Source organism: Canis lupus, chromosome 7, assembly GCF_011100685.1.
Source record: "Canis lupus familiaris isolate Mischka breed German Shepherd chromosome 7, alternate assembly UU_Cfam_GSD_1.0, whole genome shotgun sequence".
Classification (NCBI taxonomy): domain Eukaryota; kingdom Metazoa; phylum Chordata; class Mammalia; order Carnivora; family Canidae; genus Canis; species Canis lupus.
The window spans coordinates 30,797,453-30,817,168 of NC_049228.1; the positions used below are offsets into that span (position 1 = coordinate 30,797,453).

At 46.9% G+C, this 19,716-nt stretch overlaps 1 protein-coding gene across 3 annotated transcripts; it reads left to right on the forward strand.

Moving 5' to 3' along the window:
* The first annotated feature begins 4,462 nt into the window (after positions 1–4,462).
* CREG1 (cellular repressor of E1A stimulated genes 1) lies at positions 4,463–15,212 on the forward strand. Of its 3 annotated transcripts, none has more exons than XM_038542642.1 (4): positions 4,463–4,828; positions 8,922–9,041; positions 10,089–10,273; positions 13,900–15,212. In XM_038542642.1, the coding sequence occupies exons 1-4, from the start codon at positions 4,475–4,477 to the stop codon at positions 13,901–13,903; spliced, it is 663 nt and encodes a 220-aa protein (XP_038398570.1). In that variant the 5' UTR covers positions 4,463–4,474; the 3' UTR covers positions 13,904–15,212. The 3 variants fall into 3 exon arrangements, with proteins under 3 accessions (XP_038398570.1, XP_038398569.1, XP_038398571.1); XM_038542641.1 differs by lacking the exon at positions 13,900–15,212 and adding an exon at positions 11,367–11,460; XM_038542643.1 differs by lacking the exon at positions 13,900–15,212 and having other exon boundaries at positions 10,089–10,277.
* The last annotated feature ends 4,504 nt before the right edge of the window (positions 15,213–19,716 follow it).

Below are 19,716 nucleotides of genomic sequence, written 5' to 3' on the forward strand. Positions count from 1 at the left end.
AATGACACAAGCACCTCATATGCAAGCCGCGTAATGTCTTGACAGTTCAACTCTGCCACTACTTAGCTCTTCTTCCTTCTTGCTTTTAGGAAAAACTATCAACAGCCCCACAAGCCCCATCTCCTCCCACACCTCTCCATGCCACTCATCCACTTTCTTGATAAGTGAGGATTTTTGGCACCAAGCCCAGCTCTCTTAGAGGTTGTAGAGAAACAACATGGAGATTCAGCCCAGTGGCTGCCACTTGAAGACCTTGACCAAAGCCAGCTTTGCATTCACCTCAAACGTTGTCTCTAGCTAGCTAGCCAATGGTTCTCTCTTTTTTCCAATGACAGCTTAACCTACATAAATGTAAGTTTGCCCAGTTTGTTTGCACAGACAAAATGGGTCATGTTAGCAGTAACACGCTAGGTTTATGGTCCTCACCTCCACTCATGATAGTGAGACTGCCCTGCCCTCCAAGCCTTCCTGTCACCGAGGAGTTTCACAGGGGCTCACAAAGAGCTCACTCTCCATGTTGAGCCACCACTACCCATAAATGCCTGAGGGCTCTTCCTCTGTTGTCAGAGCCTTTAGTTGAGCCACTTTCGGGGACACTGCTGTGTCAGACACTGCGGATTTGTGTACCAGCTGACAGCCGCCAGGCACCGTCAAAGTGGGGGCTCTGCTGTTGCCAAACATTACTGCCACCATATGCACTTTCAGTTTATGTAGTTGGGCGTATTTTAGTCTCTCCTTCCCTCTTTCCATCATGTTCTGTTTCTAGACCAAGGCATGAGACCAAAGGAGGGTATACAGTTAGGCAAGGGGGACAAATATACCCTGCAGATGTTTTTCTGAGTTCACACTGGCTGTATTCATAACTGAACATCATAGTCGTGTGACTGCAAAAACCCCACATACCTATCTGGCCCACTCATGTTCCGTGTTAATTCCCTTCCTTCTAGTGATGGGATGTCACTCTGAGATCTAAAGAAGTCATAGAAAGACTGGCTTCCATCTTGCTGGCCCTCTCTCTTTCTCCTTCAACCATTTGCTTTGAAACCAGCTGCCAGGATGTGAGCTGCCCTTTGGAGAGGTGATGTGGCAAGGAGTGGGGGGAGGCTTCCAACCAGCACCCAGCAAGAAACTGAGGCCCTCAATCCAAAACACACCAGGGACTGCAACCTACTGGTGAGTGAGCTCCAGTGGAGCCTGGAGGTGACTGCAGTCTCTGGCTTCAGCATGTCTATCTCCCACCATGGGTTCTTTCCATTCCCTTCATCTTGCAACTGCTTTCCCTGACACATAATGTCTCCTCGCCTGTGTGTGTTCTATTTCCTCTATATAGAACTCTCCCTTTCCCTTCACTTTCTCATTGTTTGCCAAGCTTCTATTTATTTTTCAAGTCTCAACTCGAGAACTACCCCTGATCAGGAGCCTTCCACAAGTGTCTTCCTCTGTTTCCTTGGCCCCTTACGGAGTCATTCGCACAACACTATTGGAGTGACCCAGACAAGGGCAGCACTGTGTGAGGAGGGGAGCATGCAGGGTGGGTTCCTAACTGGGGTCAAAGCCAGAGGCAAAGAGAAGAAACTATTTCCTGGTGGGCCTGTGGGGGATGGAGAGCAGCTCGATTTATTCAAATACAGACAGAAAGTCCAGATGAGAACAGTAGGATCTGGATGATGGATCCCCCCACTTTGGCTAAGTGTTTTCCTGGAGACTCCAAGGAGGAGGGTCTGCTAATTAAGAGCTGAAGCATTTCCTGTTATTCTTCAGCATCTCCATTTAGTTAATGTCACTTCCTACTGTCAATCTTGGAAGGCTCTATGTGCAAATAATTCCATCGGATATTATTAAGTTGGGCAGGCATTCAACAGATTTATTTATTGAGTGCCTATTCTGTGCAGTGGGAATACAGGCATAAGATAACATTCCTGCTCTCCTAGAACTTAGGTTCTAGCAGGGGGAGACAATTGACAAGTAACTATACTAGCAAATAGGGTTACTACAGAGAGTGACAATTGCTATGAAAGAAATGAACAGTGTTGCCCACTGGAGAGTAACTGAAGAAGGCCTCTTAGAAACAGTGCTCAAGGAGGCATGTCTGGGGGAGATCTGGATGGCAGTGAAGTAGCTATGCCCACAGTTGAGGAAGAGCGAGTGGGCATGGGGAACAGTGAGTGCAAAGGCAGACACTGAGGAGAGGTACTTAAAGCTAGGGGGTTTGTAGACCTCAATCTTAAGCCCAAGTGCATGGAGACCAAGTTCTAGGCACCTGTTTTGCAATGGAGCTATACTAGGCCTCTTGTTATTTTGTATATGAGCAAAAAGTGTCAAAGCAATAAACAAAAAAAATGTTTTTGTCCTCTTGGAAAAACATCATTGTGAAACTTACTGAAGACCCACATTGGTATGTTAACAGATTATGGAGCCAACAGAGGTATCATCTAATTTAACTTCTCATTTCAGGCGAGAAAACTGAGCCCAGACAAGGGGAAATGGAAGTCCTACAGTTCACGGCTTGATAGGGGCAGAGCTGAGATTTAGAACTCCAAATGTGAAATTATGTACGCTCTTTCCTTAATAGGTTAAGGCAGTTACTCAAATTACTTGTATCTCTTCTTTTTAAAAAGATTTTATTTATTCATGAAAGACAGAGATAGAGAGAGAGAGAGGTAGAGACACAGGCAGAGACACAGGCAGAGACACAGGCAGTGGAAGAAGCAGGCTCCATACAGGGACCCTGATGTGGGACTTGATCCCAGGACTCCAGGATCATACCCTGGGCCGAAGGCAGTCGCTAAACCACTGAGCCACCTAGGGATCCCCCAATTCCTTGTATTTCTTTAGAAAATTATAAACCTGCTTTTCCTCCTCTTAAATTTCTCCCTCCTTAGTTTTTCATATAGCCTGAAGCACTTCCAAATTCAGTTGTTAAAAAAAGGAACCCAACTTTGACCAAGGGTTGTTCACACTCCTCTTTCCTGAATGTGAAAGCCCTGTGTATAACATCCTTTGGCTACCACAGGGAACCAGAAACTCCTATTCAGAGTAAACAGTCTTCTTTCTATACACAAGTTCTCACTGCCTAGCCCTCTTGGCTGAAGATGGCTGAGTCTGAGACAGAAAGCAGAGGCAGGACTTTGGCTCACACACCTGTCACCCACACCTGCTCACATGACTGGCCCACAGCCCCTGAATGAAATTACTTCACCTCTATTGAATGCAGCTCCAGACGACCAGGTAGCTGCCAGAGCCGGATTTTCAAAGCTGACGAGCACCATCACCACGCAGCATTTATAACAAGGAAGGTGGGGCTATGAGGCCAGGCCCATAAGAGTAGGATTCAGTTGGAGATGTGACCAAAGCTTACAGGTATAAAGAATGTAGGTCAGGTGGCTGAGTTCATTTACCAGTTCCCATATTATAATGAGAAGGCAGACACGCCTGAAAAAATGGATCCAGACCCGAGTGAGGTAGCCATGCCCACAACCGAGGGAGGGAAGGGCGGTGGGGCATAGGGGAGGGATGCCCCAAATGCTCCTCCTGTAAGAAGATTCTTAGCAGGAGCAAGAGGGAAATGCTATTTACGTGGCGTGGGAGGGTCAATAAGGGTGAGAAATTTGTGAAATCACTGACCCCTCTGATGACTCAACAGGTCCCAAGCTGGTTTCAGTAAGTTCAAATTTGTGCATGGGATACAGAGGGTAGACTGTCAATCCCCTAGCGGCTGTGTCCAAAGGTATTTTTTTTAATTTTTATTTATTTATGATAGTCACAGAGAGAGAGAGAGAGGGAGAGGCAGAGACACAGGCAGAGGGAGAAGCAGGCTCCATGCACCGGGAGCCCGACGTGGGATTCGATCCCGGGTCTCCAGGATCGCGCCCTGGGCTAAAGGCAGGCGCCAAACTGCCGCGCCACCCCGGGATCCCCCCCAAAGGTATTTTTAAAAGGGGTGTGTGTGTGTGTAGCCAGCAGTCTTCCCCTAACAGGACGATTTCCATGTTCCATCTACCAAACAAAGCAAACTTCACATTTGGGACAACGTCACGGTCCTTAAAGAGCGGCGGTGGGGAGAGGCGCCTGGGAGGCTCGGTGGGAGCGCGTCTGATTTCGGCTGAGGTCACGATCTTGGGGTGCTGGGAGCAAGCCGCTCAGCGGGGAGTCTGCTTCTTCCTCTCCCGCTGCCCTAGAAACGCCCTCTCTCTCTCTCTCTCTCTCTCTCTCTCTCTCGCAAATACATAAATTAAAAAAAAAAAAAAAAAAAAAAGCGCGTCCGGGCGGCAGCCGCAGGGAGCCGGACAAACAAGCGGGCTCCGCGCAGGGGGCGGGGCGCACAGACGGCCCCGCCCCCCGCTCCCGGACTCCCGATTGGCCCCCTCGGAGGGGGCGGGGCCGGCCCGCGCCGCGGGGGGCGGGGCCAGGGGCGCCGGCTCACCCTCGACCCCTGGAGGTCGCGGCGCTTTGGGCTGTCGCCGCCGTCGTCGTCATGGCCGGCCGGGCCCGAGGGTCCGCGCGCTCGCTGCTCGCCGCCCTGCTGGCGCCGGCGCTGGCGGCGCTGCTCGTGTCGCCGGCGCGGGGCCGGGGCGGCCGGGGTCACGGGGACTGGGACGCCGCCGCGCAGCTGCCCCCGCTGCCGCCCCGCGAAGACGCGGCGCGCGTGGCCCGCTTCGTGGCGCACGTGTGCGACTGGGGCGCGCTGGCCTCGCTGTCCACCGACCCGGCGGTGCGCGGCTGGGCCTTCGCCGACGTCCTCTCGCTCAGCGACGGGCCCCCGGGCGCGGGCAGCGGCGTGCCCTACTTCTACCTGAGCCCGCTGCAGCAGTCGGTGGGCAACCTGCAGGTGAGCCGCGGCCGCGGGGCCCAAGGTCGGCCCTGGCGGGGGGCGGGGGGCGCGGGGGCGCCGGAGGGGAGCGTGTGCACGCGCCGCGGAGCCCAGCCTCCTACCTCCCGGCCCCGCGTTGGGAGAGCAGCGTTCTTTTTTTCTTTTTTCTTTTCCCAAAGATTTAATTTATTTATTCATGAGAGAGGCAGAGACACAGGCCGGGGGAGGAGCAGGCTCCATGCAGGGAGCCCGACGTGGGACTCGATCCCAGGTCTCCGGGATCACGCCCTGGGCTGAACCGCTGAGCCACCCGGGCTGCCCCGCAGCGTTCTGTCCGCCACCGAGTGCGGGAATTCCACGCACGCCCCCGCCCCCGCCACCTACGCGGAGGACCTCTCGCCCCTGGGTCGCCCCGGGGCACGGTTGTGGTATTCTAGAATTTCACAAGGCCTCCCCTTCTCCTGAATTAAGAATTTGCCTTTCAGCAGCAGGGAGGGAATACACAACGTCGTGAGCGACTACTGCAGCTTTTAGGACTCCTGTGCACACTGCCTTCCCTGGAAAGGAGCAGAACTGATGTTATGAGGTCTAGGGCTCAGCCTGTGCCCAGCTTTGGTGGCAGGGCCGTGCTTACAAGCCCTTGGTGGATCCCCGCTGTCCCAAGAGTGGTGTCACAGCTCTACAGCCCGAGGGGCTCCAGCCACAGAGTCCAGGAGTGGGCTGCAGATGAACTTGAGGCTTGGATAGGTTGAGTGACTTGCCCAGAGCCAGGAGCCAAACTGGAATTTTATGTCAAGTCTGTCTGCCTTCAAAATACAGACCACAGGAATAGTGGCACGAGAGCTGCATATGTCCCACAGACCGGATTTCTTTGGCTGACACAGAGTTCCGTTTGTTTTTTATTTTTTTTTATTTTATTTATTTATTTATTTATTTTTAATTTTTTTATTTATTTGTGGTAGTCACAGAGAGAGAGAGAGAGAGAGAGGCAGAGACATAGGCAGAGGGAGAAGCAGGCTCCATGCCGGGAGCCTGACGTGGGATTCGATCCCGGGTCTCCAGGATCGCGCCCTGGGCCAAAGGCAGGCGCCAAACTGCTGCGCCACCCAGGGATCCCCCGTTTGTTTTTTAAATAAACTCTAGTTACAGGAGTCCCCCCTTATCCTCAGTTACACTTCGTGATTTCAGCTGCCTGCAGTCAGCTGTATTTCAGAGGCACGTGATTCTCCTCCTGAGGTACTGGCGAATAGTAGTAGCTTAGTGCTAGGTCACAGAGCCTACCCTGATTCACCTGATCCGATAGGTATCTGATCACATCTCAGCATTATCATCAGAATAGTGACTACAGGACACTAAGGTATTTTGAGAGAGAGTGAGCATATTCACCCAACATTTATTACAGTATATTGTTATAATTGTTCTATTTTATTACTAGTTATTGTTGCCAGTCTCTTACTATGACTGATTTATAAATTAAAACTTTATCATAGGGATGTGTGTGTATAGGAAAAAGCATAGTCTGTATAAGGTTCAGTACTCTCCAAGGTTTCAGGCATCCACAGGGGGTCTTGGATTGTATTCCCTGTGGGTAAGGTGGGGAGAGGCTAGTGTAGTTACTAACATTCAAAAATTGAGATTTCAATGACAAATCTAAGTTTCTAGTTTCTTGGAAGATCTGTACCTCCGAGGACCCGAATTCTCTGAGCAAAAACAAACTGCTGCTCTTTAAGACACACGCACCTCCTCGTTCACCCTTTTCTTATTCCCCACCCACCCCACTCTCAGACATTTGCCCAAAGCAAGCTCATTCTGCTCAGTGAGCAATGCTCAACCTTGGCTGCAAACACGGTCATCTGGGAATACTTTAAAAAATACAGTACCGGGATACTTTATTAAAAACACATTTTAGGGGATCCCTGGGTGGCTCAGCGGTTTAGCACCTGCCTTTGGCCCAGAGTGTGATCCTGGAGTCTCGGGATCGAGTCCCACATCAGGCTCCCTGCATGGAGCCTGCTTCTCCCTCTGCCTGTGTCTCTGCCTCTCTCTCTCTGTGTCTTTCATGAATAAATAAATAAAATCTTTTTTAAAAAACCACACATTTTGGGATCCCTGGGTGGTGCAGCGGTTTAGCGCCTGCCTTTGGCCCAGGTCGCGATCCTGGAGACCCGGGATCGAGTCCCACATCGGGCTCCCGGTGCATGGAGCCTGCTTCTCCCTCTGCCTATGTCTCTGCCTCTCTCTCTCTCTCTCTGTGTGTGACTATCATAAATAAATTAAAAAAAAAAAAAACACATTTTATTAAAAAACAGCTCCCTAATCCCTCCCTGATGTTTCTAATGAGGGAGAGGAATTGAAAACCACTGTATGCAAGATTATATTTAAACCCATGCTGATGTGGTCATCTGCTCTGTTGGAAGGGTGAAAACTAAGACTCAGAGGTGTGGGAATCACCTGTAACCAGCCACTAATGGCTGCCAGGTCGAACTCCAGCCCCAGTCTTTGACAGGTCTAGAAAGGCAGTGTAAGGAACCTATCCAGGATTGGTTCTCCACGATGGCAGTGAAAAGGTGTGGCCACATCAGAATTAGTCTGATTCCATCAGTTAACCAGTCAGGTTGGTATATACTTTCTACTTTTCCTCCTTTTGACCTCTGTCTTCTCCCTGTCACCCTACCCACCAGATTGACATGAACAAAATACCACTCAGCATTGCCCTCTGCCCAGAAACCTTTAATAACATCTGGTTGCCTGGAGCTGCATAAGATTCACTTGGGATGTTTTGTTAAAAATACAAATACCAGGGCTGGGAATGGAGCCCAGAAACCAGCATTTTAACAAGTTCTCCATGTATGTGGTTCTTGGAAAGCACAGACAGATGCCAGGCTACATAGCACAATCCTGACTCCTCAGCTTGGAGTTGAGCCACCCTCACTACCCACCCCCCCCAACCTCACATCCTCCCCAACCCTCCCAGAGCCTCTCTTTTAAGCAGATTGGGTTTCTCATTACTCAACTCACAACCATGTGCCACATTTTCCCGGTTCTGTTTTTGAAATTCCCTTACTCTTTAATACATCATCCCGCTTCTGTCCTGGTTTTGAATATCTTATGAGGCTCTGTGGAGTGTCGAACGATTCCAGGCTGTGTTGACATCTCTTTGTACTAGACTTTGAATATACCTAACTGATCCATTCGCCTGGCAATTAGTTATATGCCTTCTGACCTCTTGTCATTAGGCACTAGTTATGTTTTGTTTATGTCTGACTTTTCCATCCACCAGATTATAAAGTCACAGGGAAAGGAGAGACTTTTTTTTTTTTTTGGTCTCCTATGGCTCCTTGCCCAGTAGTGTACAAACAGTGAGTGTTTAGCTACAGCTACATGATTTCAAGGAGCTTTCTCCATACTCCTCCTTTTGCTAGGTCACCATGAGATAGCAGAATTTGCCACGCGAGCTACTTGGAATTTAAAGCACTAAGCGCAACATGTGAATTTTGCTGTGATCTGTCAACAATGTCTTTTGTGAAGCTGATTTCTGAATAAGAAAGAAGAATTTTGCTTGCTTCACACTTTTTTAGTCGAGGCATTCTTACGACTAAAACAGGAACAAACAACTTCTCCAATTTTGAGATCATGTGACGATTTCTGCTAGCATAAGATAACCAAAAAACGTGATTCAGCAACTTTCTTGCTTAAATTGTACAATTAGCTAGTTGAACAATGGTTTTTATGTACCAGTTGCATATTAAGAGTCTAACCCTTTCGAGCCTTTCAGTAAAGGCTCTAGAGCAGCCTTGTATTTCAGTGATGCTGTGACAGTCATTTCTCTGGTGACTATGAAACAGATTAAGAGTTTAAGAAAAAAGAGTCTTAAAATAATTCTCACTGAGTCAGTGAATTTTAAAAATGGAACCCTAGCCCCTGCTTCTTGGGAGGAAACGTCAAGCTCAATCTCTACCCCACTAGAAATTTTCTCAAGTGGTAGGTGGTGTTTTATAATTCACATGGAAGAATATGCAGCTCTAGGGACAGTGTGTACATAACTTATGAAGTTTAGTACCTCTCCAGAGACAGTATCTCACACACGAGGATCTTTATTTTCTCTGTGCAGGAGAATCCACATGCTACGCTGACCATGTCTTTGGCACAGACCAACTTCTGCAGGAAGAAGGGATTTGACCCCCAGAGTCCCCTCTGTGCGCACATAATACTGTCAGGAACCGTCACCAAGGTGAGTAGTTACTCCACGAGAACAGAGACAGGTTTGAGAAGAGCACCATCTATGAACAATGAAAGAAGAGACATTTTAAGTATAAAATGAAAATGATTTGTGATTGAGATACAGCGTTAGAATATGTTCTAGTGTATACTTTCATGAAAACCAAAGGCTTAAATCAGTTGATTTCATATAGGTGTTCAATCAGAACTTAGGCAGAAAATGAAGGATTTTTTGAAGCTGAACAGATATAACAGCTGTTCACCTTCCCTGTGAGGAACATCTGTTCAACCAGAGCTCTCTGCCCCTGGCAGTGTTGTACACACACACAGTATCTCGCATGTGTGGGTTCCTTGTCTCCATATTTTACCAGTGGCTCAGGGCAGAGAGCATACCATAGAAGCTCCAAGAGGGGTACCCGTTACTAAATACTAGACATGAATTTAGGCAGTGGGGTGAATGCTGCAGGGCAGAGGGCAAGGTATCACAGCTGATTAATTGCCGGGCCAGCAGATTTGCTTTTTGGCCTTATCTCTCATGACAACCTCAGACAAGTTAGAGTAATGGTCTGGAAATTCTGTGTGGATGCATCTCCGTGGCTGCGTTTCATGAACAGGAGGTGGGGGATGGGCAGCAAATGCTCTTGAGGTCCACTGCACTTTTTCCAGAGACTTCTGTCCTTTCTGGATTTGCATCTCCATGTTTAACATCTGCTTATTATAGGATATGTGTGCTGATGTAACACAACGAAAGCACCTGAACACTTTATTATATGCCACGTGCTGGTTCTCTGATAGCTCAGAGTGACTATGGAGCAACAGAAGTTGGTGCTTGTGATGCTTTCCCACCTCAGTATCTGTACCACTCACACCTGAATGCTCGGATGTTGTCTGCTTACCTTTATGGTTCCTTCATTTTCTCCTGATTCCTAAAGTTTCAGATCAGGATTTGTAACTGAATAAACTTTTCAGGATGTGTAGGATGCTAGGATCACCTATCCTAAGCAGGTGAGGAAACCAAGTGTTGCTGCTATGAGTTGCTCACATCATTTATGTCCCTCAGGTGAATCAGACGGAAATGGACTTTGCCAAGCATTCACTGTTTGTCCGACACCCTGAAATGAAGACCTGGCCTTCCAGCCATAATTGGTTCTTTGCCAAGTTGAATATAACCAACATCTGGGTCCTGGACTACTTTGGTGGACCAAAAATAGTGACACCTGAAGAATATTATAATGTCACAGTTCAGTAAGTGTTTGCACATCTTTTTAGTACTGCAACTTTTATCAGCGGTCCTCAATCTTTTAAAGCAAGGGGAGGGGTCTCAGCTGCTTTCTGTACCATGGACCGACCCTTTTGGCAAGTTGGTAAAGCCTATTACCCCCATCAAAATAATATTTTTAGAATAATATTTAAATAATATTTAAAATGTATAAAATACACAGGAAATACAATGTAAACCAACTCTATTGAAATACATTTATAAAAATATTTTATTTATTTATTTTAAAGATTTTATTTATTTATTCATAAGAGACACACAGGCAGAGACACAGGCAGAGGGAGAAGCAGGCTCCATGCAGGGAGCCCGATGTGGGACTTGATCCCGGGTCCCCAGGATCACACCCTGGGCTGAAGGCGACGCTAAACTGCTGAGCCACCCGGGCTGTCCTAAAAAAATATTTTTAAATGTGTAGTGTAGTAATATGTTGATGACTTAATGAACATATTAAATAAGGTTTAATGGTGCGTCTATAACATTACTACACTATTTTCTGAATAGTGAGGACTGAATATTTTCAGGCATCTGCGACGACTCTTAACACAATATGAGAGTGTGATTTCTTTATTTCTGTTGGTGACAGTCACAGATATGCTATCACCACTGAGGTTTGTTGCCTACATTCATCATTGAAGGAAATGATACACTTCAATTAGAGCTTAATGAAAATGAAAATACTTTTTTCCATCCAAGTTCACAAACCCCCAAGCTCTGCCTACAGGCTTGCACAGCAGGTTGAGACCTTGTTTTAAAGCAATGCTCTGGGGCCCTGGCTGGCCTGTGATGGCATTTTCCTATGAGAATCAGACTCTGAATGGTCCACATCTGAGTCTGAGCACACAGCCCCGTGCACATCCCCCCCAGTGCTGTGAGTGCTGAGGGGCCATAGGGGGCACCCAGCAGGAGTGGGGTGGGGGGCAGTCAACACCCAAGGGGCCCCAGGAAAGAATGAAGATAGCCTGAAGATGGGAAAAGGACAGGGAAGAAGGGTGTGGTTAGATCCTTTGAAATTAGGCCATGGTTTGAATGAAGGAATACAGAGGCCTGCGCTTTTCCCAGGGTCAGTGGCCTCAGCTGCCATCTTCCAGGCCTGGAAACCAGTGATCACAGCAGCAGTAACACTTCTGGTGCGTGCTGAGTGTTTGTTGCTTGCAGGGCACTGTGCTGGCTTGGTGCTGTGCTCTGCTTTGCGCTCATTGAATTCTCCCCATAAGATGCTAGGTAATATTTTTCTTCAGCTGTCAGATGGAGAGCCGATGCACAGAAAAGTAAGAAACTTGCCTGAAGTCTGACAGCCAGTACGTGTTGGTGCTGGGATCGAGACCCCAGCATTCTAGCTCTGGGGCCCCCACCTTGCTTCTAACCAGGTTGAGAGCCCATTTTTCTGCTTACCTCTCTGCTAGCTGGCCAGGCTCCTAAACCGGTATTATTCATATGATGCACTTCTACCTGTGATGCTGAGTGCTGTTTGCAGAGATCAGGGTGATGATACTGTCAGACTTGTACACTGTAGCTCATTTGCAGGTCTTAGATTCTCAGTGTTTCATTATTCTGGGTCTTATTCTCTTATAGAACAGTTCCACACTGAACTCTTGACTTCCTGTCACCATTGCAAATTTCTTCACAGCAAAGCTCGGGTTTTACTTATTTATTCATTTGTTCTTCATTCATTCTTTCATTCCCAAACAGGGTTTAGGACAGTGCATGGCTCAGAGAAGGTGCTTAGTAAATACTAGCTACTTGTCAGACTGATAATTTGAGACAAAGATTCTCAGCTTCTTTGTTTGAATAAGGAATCCAGCAGTCATGGCTTTTATTTTGCTTTTGAGCATGCAGGTGAAGAGGCACAGGCTAGTGATTCTCTTCTGGACTGACAAAGCCACCTTACTCTATAGGAATACAGAGGCAGCAATTATAACATTATTACTGGGCAGTGAATTTTTCAGGAGGATGGCCAGTAAGATGACAGGCCCACTATGCAAGGTTAAAGTTTACTTTTACAAGATGTGACAATCTCCGAAGTACAGTTTTTTTTTTTTTTTAATTTTTATTTATTTATGATAGTCACACACAGAGAGAGAGAGAGGCAGAGACACAGGCAGAGGGAGAAGCAGGCTTCATGCACCAGGAGCCCGACGTGGGACTCGATCCCGGGTCTCCAGGATTGCGCCCTGGGCCAAAGGCAGGCGCCCAAACCGCTGAGCCACCCAGGGATCCCCAGTACAGTTATTTTTGTATAAATAACATGCCCAAGGGCAATGCTTCCTTTAATAACAAAATAAAAATGTGCTTGCCTGTAAGTCTTTGTATTGAATAAGTGAGTAGAAATAGATAAATTTGAGGTTCCCATTTTATTACACAGACTAGTGAGCCTTTTCTGCAGCTCAGAGATAAGAGGAGGACCAAAGTCTAGACCAGGATGTAACCCCTTCTATGCAGGACACCAGAATCCTAGGGAGAGGCAGCCCTAAAGCTGACTTTTAGGAACTCGTCTGACTATTAATCGTCCATTTCAGAGTCCTGGAGTGGGCCCCTCACCATCCCACCCACCTGGTTTGTCATCAGAGCTGCTCAGTAGCTCAGGAGAGAGTGATGTCTGTAAGGGCTGAGAACCTGCATGCTCGGAGGGAACCACTCCCAGGGGCCTCGTGGGCACTCTGGAGCTTTACCGGATGGCAGCCGTCTTGGCCAGCTTGCCCATGTCAGTTTTGGAAGATGCTATTTCTTTGAATGCCATAAAGCCATCTGCGTCTGAAATCTGTTGCATTCAGGTGGAGTCTTATGAAAAGGCTTCGTATAAGTGCCACTTAGTAGGGCTCATATGGGGCCTACTGAATCTGGTTTGGCTCATTGGACTGTTGGGTCCAGGCCACGAGTATATTTGCATGTGGAGTGGAAGGTTTTTCTGTCAAACCGCGTATCTGCTGAAACCCTTGAGCAGGCCATCCTTCCAAGTATAAGCAGTTGCCTCCTGTCACTGTTAAGTGTGAGCAGCAGGATGCTTGCCCCAGGCTTCATCTCTTCTCTGACATGCCCACGAAGGCACATGTAGTTACAGGTGCAGGTTATAAACTTACCTGGTCTCCCTCACCTGGAGATGGATTTCCTGATAGCTGTGGTCAGACTGTCACAGGAAGAGGGATCCCAGCTAGACTCAGTGTGGGAGGGCACTTGCCATGTTACCGCTGTTTTGCTTAATGTTCAGGGCCCCTTCTGTTCTCGACTGCTTTTGTCTTTTAAACCCGCTAAGCTGTCAGGTATCCTCCATGGGATAGCCAGCAGCCACAGCTGCTCCTCAGTGCTGCGTCCCACAGGCCTCTACTGGAGCATGTCGACACCACACTCACAGGGCGGGGCTTCTGGCTAAAATGAAGTTTCCGACGCCTCACCCTAAACCTGTTGATACCAGCACTCAGGAATGTGCATAAACTCGGGCAGTTCTTCACTACACCAAAATGACTGAAATTAACTCAAAATCCTAAACTTCTGGATCAGGAGTTTCTCTGATCATTCCCTAGAATGATTAACTTGTAAGATTTGTTAAACTCAGTTTAATGAAATAATCCTTCTTCCTCTCTCTTCCTCTCCCTAGGTGAAGCAAAATACAGCATCTTTAATGACACCCGGGAGGTTGCTTAGGATGGCTCATACAGACCTGAAGGGCTTAGTGTTCCTCTCCAGAACATTTCCCAGATTGATTTGTTTGCTTTGCTTGCTTGCTTACTTACAAAATCAAGTTGGACTATTCCTGGATTTCTTGGAAGATGTGGTTGCTAGACTTTTCTTTTCTTTTCTTTTCTTTTTTTTTTTTTTTTTTGCAAATTTTGAAGCCATTTTCATAGAGGGGTGTCTTTCATTATGATCAAGGAAATCTTGTTCCATTAGTTCCAAATGCAAATGCTCCAGTTTCCCAAAGGTACTCCTTGAAGAGGAGCAGGTGCCAGATTTAGATTGCCCATTGGCATTTGAAGGTACTAAAAAATGTATCCTTACTTCCTGGGAGAGGTTCAGGGGAGAGGTCCTCACTTACCCATGGCCACACCTGAGCTGCCCGTGCCTGTCCGGTGGCCTGTGTTACCGTGCACAGCCATGTCAAACCGTGGTGAGACACAAATGGGACTTCCTCTTTGTGGTCCATGTGTGTCTGACAGTCTGGGTGGTGTTGATCCTACAGAGGGCAAAACTATTTCTTATGAAGAACTTTTTTTTTTTTCCACTTTTCAAGTCTAAAGTGATAGTTACCTAGAACAGAAGTTCGTAAAACTTTTCCTGAATTTGATTTCCCCACCTAAGTGGACACTGTATAATCTGTGTCTTCACCCAAAACACACACCTACATATAGGTACACATTATTTTATTTTATTTTTTGTCCCCAAATGGGCTTGCAAAAGAAAAAAGGATGCAGGAAATTTCGTGTAAGTAATTTCTGGTGTTCTTTTGTAAGTAAAGTTTATCGGACATAGACCAGCCTAAGCCAAGCCTATAACCTGCTGCCCCCAACTGCACTGTAGCTTTTTAAAATAATGCTGCTCTCAGCAGTGGGCTCAGCTCTCTAAATCTTTAAATGGCTGCCATGCTGTTACTACCTAATTGGGTCACGAGAGAGAAGATAAGGTTAAAAAAAAAATCACAATTCTTCAGAAAAGAAGAAACTGTTTCATTTTATTATCTATATATATGATTTCAGAAGATGATGGAAGGTCCCTCCTAAAGAGGGGTGTCAGGAACCAACCTGCCGAATCCTTAAATGGCTAAGAAAAGAAGATGAATATGAGTTCTGTTTTAAAACTACAAAATGAGCCTAAAATCCAGCAAACAGCTTCTGTTTAAGAAAAATGATTTACATTAAACTTGGTAAAATAGGTTTTTCACTCAAAATAATTAAAAGCATTATTTTCATGAAATGTGTTGGATTTATTTTCTTAAATAGATGTTAATATACTTTCATTGCTGTCAAAAGCCTTTTGCATTTCTATTTTAGCATGATGTTAAATCACCTATTGGCTGTTTCAGAGCTTACAGTGAATAATTTGACTCTTTCCCATTGGTAAACAGCTCATGGTGTTCTGCAATTTGGGGGATGGCCAGAATGCAGCATTCATCAAGGGGCTTCCCATGGTGTCTCTGGTGCCAAGGTACTTTGTGATAGAATTAGGTTGAGGGTGTATATCTCTCTTTCTCCCTTTACTCACTGGTTGTGGGTTTTATATTCATTGATACCATATAAGAACATATTCAGGTAAGATCCAATTTGGAAAGTCAACTACGTTTTTTTAGTAGGTGCTTCATGATTGAGATTATGTCTGTTATGTCTGAGTGACCACCAGAGGGCACTTTAGACCACTTTTTATGGAGATGCAGGCTTCCTGTCCGCAGTGCCCATCAGGTCCCTAAGAATGACACCATGAGCCAGGTTAGGGGTGGATGGCCTTGATGAGAGGACACTGGAGTAAAGGCAGCCCAGCAGGGCCAGGAGAAAAAACAGAGGGCTGGTCTGCTGCTGCTGCCAGGCTTTCATGGCTTTACTACTTCCATGTCATTTGCTTCAGGTCCCTTTGCACCCCACCTGTGGCAGAAGAGAGACGGAGCTCTTCCTTTACCAGATAGGGGATGAGTGTTTCAGATCAAGACTGGCTTTGGCACAGAGAGCAAGGCAGGCCCTGATCAAGAAGAGAATTAAAATAGGGAGCAACTGCAGAGCATAAAACTACTGTGCCCACCTGGCTGTCTGGTGGATATCGTCTTGGCTTTCAGTCTGTGCTTAGTAGGTCAAGGCTGTTTGTCTTTACCAAGCCATGGCCAATAATTAGCGGGTTTTTTTTTTTTTTTTCTGTCTCCTAGTTCAGGTTCAGATTCCTTGGAGACATGGGAGTGGGGTGGAGAATAGTCCTTTATGAAATGAGGCAGGGTTCAATGAAATCAGTGCATAAATAATCTGATTTGGTGTAGTTCATGTCACCCCTCCCTTCTTAGTAATATTCAGACTGCAGGTCACAAAGTAATCGAAGAGCAGAGTCTACTTTCCTATAATGGGGCATGTTTTCAGTTTGACTAATGAAAATAATAGTGTTCTACTGTTGTGCAAAGCAGGTAGGTCAATATTTCTTAGGGGAATTCCAAACTGTCACTTCAGAGCCAAACACTCGAGAACGAATATTCATCTGAGAAGACCATCATAAACTTAAGTCCTTTTTGGAATCAAACAAGGTATAAACCAACAAAACTTGATCTTTTTCTAAGCTTTTTTCTTTACTACTTATTGTAAGATACATATACCTGTATGGAAATTTTTTTAAAGTCTAAAAATCCATAATCTCAGCCGTCAGCATGGTGCTAATATTTTAATGTGTTCGCTTCCCATTTTTGCATCCGTGCGATTTTTAAATGGAATCAAGATCATGCTGTACACGGATCGTATATCACACTCTTTCACTTCATCATAAGCGTGTTCTGTTACCAGGAACCACGCACGAGGATGGCTAGAAAGGCCGCAGAGAATTTCATCAGCACGGGCTCCCCCGGCTCCCCAGTAATGGTCTGTATTAGCGCGCTGCTGCCGGGGACAGGAACCCTCCTCAAAGCAGCTTAGGCAAAAAGAGGAGCTCATTGATCTTAAAATATTCCTTCAGAAGTGCCTTCATCTCCTGGCTCCTCTTTGCACTGTGTTGGTTTTAATTGCAGCCAATTTAATCTCACAGCAAAGAGGGCCCATCTCTCCTGGTGAGAGAGCGGGTCCTGCAGGATCGCGGCGTGGGGGAGGGGGCGGCGCTCGTCGGCCGCGCCGGGTCACGTGCCCTGCCCCGCGGGGGTGGGGGGTGGGGGGGGGGCCCTCGGCGCCCGCAGAACCGTGGGGGCCCGCGGGGACCCGCCAGTTCCCAGGCGGGGCTCCTGAAAGGAGCGGAAAGTTGGGCTAACGAAAGGACACTGGACACACAGAAGCTAAGTGCTGTTTTCACTTTCTCCAGTTTTCTGCCTGTAAGTGACTTCCGATCCTGTCTGCTGTGAGAGAAAGCTTTATGCACAGAATATATTCCACTGCTCGGTTGATTTCCTTAGAGAGATGCCCAGAACTGGAATTACCGAGCCAAGAGCTGTCAGTACTCGTTCCAGGTTGCTCCTAAGACTTTGTCAATTAGTCCTGCAAATCTCATATGATCGTGCACACCCAGGGCACTGAATCTGACAGGTAAAAATAGAATTATTTTAATTGACAACTCTTAGGTTGCTGTTAACGTTAGACATTGGAAAACCCAGATACTAGCTGCTTTTCTTTCCTTTGCTTCAAATATCAGTTGGCAACTCATAGGTTGACTTTTCTCAAAAATAAAAGGATTGTCCTAGGACTTAATTTTACAAAATAAGTTCCTGTGCAGTATTTTGTCTCATCCTTGCAACAAACCCAAGAGGGAGACAGGACACACATTATTTTCCTTCCTTTGGGAGGCAATTGGAGTCCCCAGAGAGTTAGCTGGGAGGCATTTATACTGTCACATGTCGGACAAGGTCCTTTAAGAATCCAGTGACCCTTCAATGGCAGGTTCATAGGGATTCTTTGAAGAAATGTCTTTCCACCTGTATTAGAGGTGTGTGGTAAAGAAATGGCACAGGTCAGGGGCACCTGGGTGGTGGAATCAGTTCAGCATCAGACCCTTAGTTTCAGCTCAGGTCGTGATCTCAGCATCATGACATTGAGCCCTGTGTTGGACTCTGTGCTTGAGACTCTCCCTTTTCCCTTACCCTTCCCCCCCCACCACCCTGCTCCCTCCCTCTCTCTCTCTCTCTCTCAAATAAATAAATCTTAAAAAAATAAAAAAAGGAAATGGCAAAGGTCACATGTAAGAAAAGTCCAGATTTCACAGGCAGCACACTGACTTCTTTTGGGGCAGGCAGTGTCAAGCACAGGAAAGGGTGTCAGCTGTGTATGCTCAAATCCCAGCTCAGCCACTTAGCCGAGTGGCCTTAGGCAAGTGCTCTACTAGAGGTCCCCTCTGTCAGTTGGAGATGATCTCTAGGATGGGTGGCGATTAATTGGCATTAGTTAATCTCCATCATGGTGTGAGATAGCCTGAGGCCACCCATTACCTGGATGAGCTGATGAGGCTATAGAGGAGCCAAGAACTAGTTATTTTCTTGGTAATACCTCTGCAAGGTCATACCAGTCATGCATCAGTCACTGGTCTCCACTGTGCTTTGGGGGAAACCCTCTTTCACCATGTGTTAGCTGTGTACCATGTCCAAACATTGGACAAATGAGAACTCTGGGGTCCTGTGGTAAAACCTGATGGGAGCTCAGGCCCACCAGGCTAGGAGCAGAAGAGCCTGGGGACTGCAGTTTGACATGACAAAGGTTAGAGGTCCCTGACAAGCTGCCTTGAACTGCCCAGGGAAGGTCACCCAGAGCAGGAAAATCCTGTTCAATCCTCGCATGCCAGGGCCAGACCAGTTGCTCTGCTGGAATTTGTCTATTTTAACTACCTTACCTTTCTCTTAAGCTGGTGACCATCCAAAGGAACTGCAAAGTTCTCATGTGAGAACCCACCTGTCCTGGCCTAGCAGTCCCCAGAAGTGGACTTCCCTCAGACTTACTCCTCGAGTGGGAGGACACAGGCCTGGATTGGTGTGGGGGTGAGTTGGGCCATGGCCAGGGTTGGCCAAGAGAGGACTTCCAAGCCACCAGCTACCTCCATTCCATGCAAGCCCATTGGTCCTTCCCCGTTGCAAATGATCAAAATGTGGTCTGCACGAGGTCAGAGCCACTCCAGTGCTATAAGATGGAGCAGAGCCCTGCAAACTGGTGGTAAATGGTGAAGATCTAATTGGCTTTATTGAATGATTCATGAATCAGGCAGCGTCTCATCCAGCAAGTAGAGAGGAGCTCGCAGGAGCTATACAAAATGGGAGGCTTTTACAGGCAGAACGAGGCAGGGACAAGGAAAGAGAGGATTATCTCATCTTTCTTTGGGGGAAGAAAAGGGCCTGTGTGCAGATTACCTCACTGGTACTGACCAGAAGATTTCAGCCTGACCAGTTAAGACTATGTTCCTGGAGAAGGTTGAAACTATAAATGGTTACGTATCAAGCCTTGGTTTGGTGATGTGGGTTTAGTACAAGTGACTCCATTTTGGGCCTCTTGTGGTTTCTTTTAACACCCTCATGTGGAAGCCTGGACACAAGGCAGTCACTGGCTTGCTCCCGTAGTCAAAATGGTGCAGGGGGTAGATAACAGCAGGTACAGCTAAAATGGGAGGGACATTTAAGAGGCAGGAATAATTGTACGTGAATATAATTCCCAGCTAGAAGTCAACATGTGAGGGCCATTTTAGTTTACCCTTCCATCTTTTTTTTTTTTTTTTTTTTTGAAGACGAGAAGAAGAAGTGCTTTATATTTTTAATGCTTTGGTCATAAAT

Coding starts and splice junctions, on each gene's coding strand:
- CREG1 (XM_038542641.1), top strand. CDS start 4,475: ATGGCCGGCCGGGCCCGAGGGTCCGCGCGCTCGCTGCTCGCCGCCCTG. Junction 9,042..10,088: donor TGTCAGGAACCGTCACCAAG/GTGAGTAGTTAC, acceptor TATGTCCCTCAG/GTGAATCAGACGGAAATGGA. Junction 10,274..11,366: donor TATTATAATGTCACAGTTCA/GTAAGTGTTTGC, acceptor CGCTTTTCCCAG/GGTCAGTGGCCTCAGCTGCC.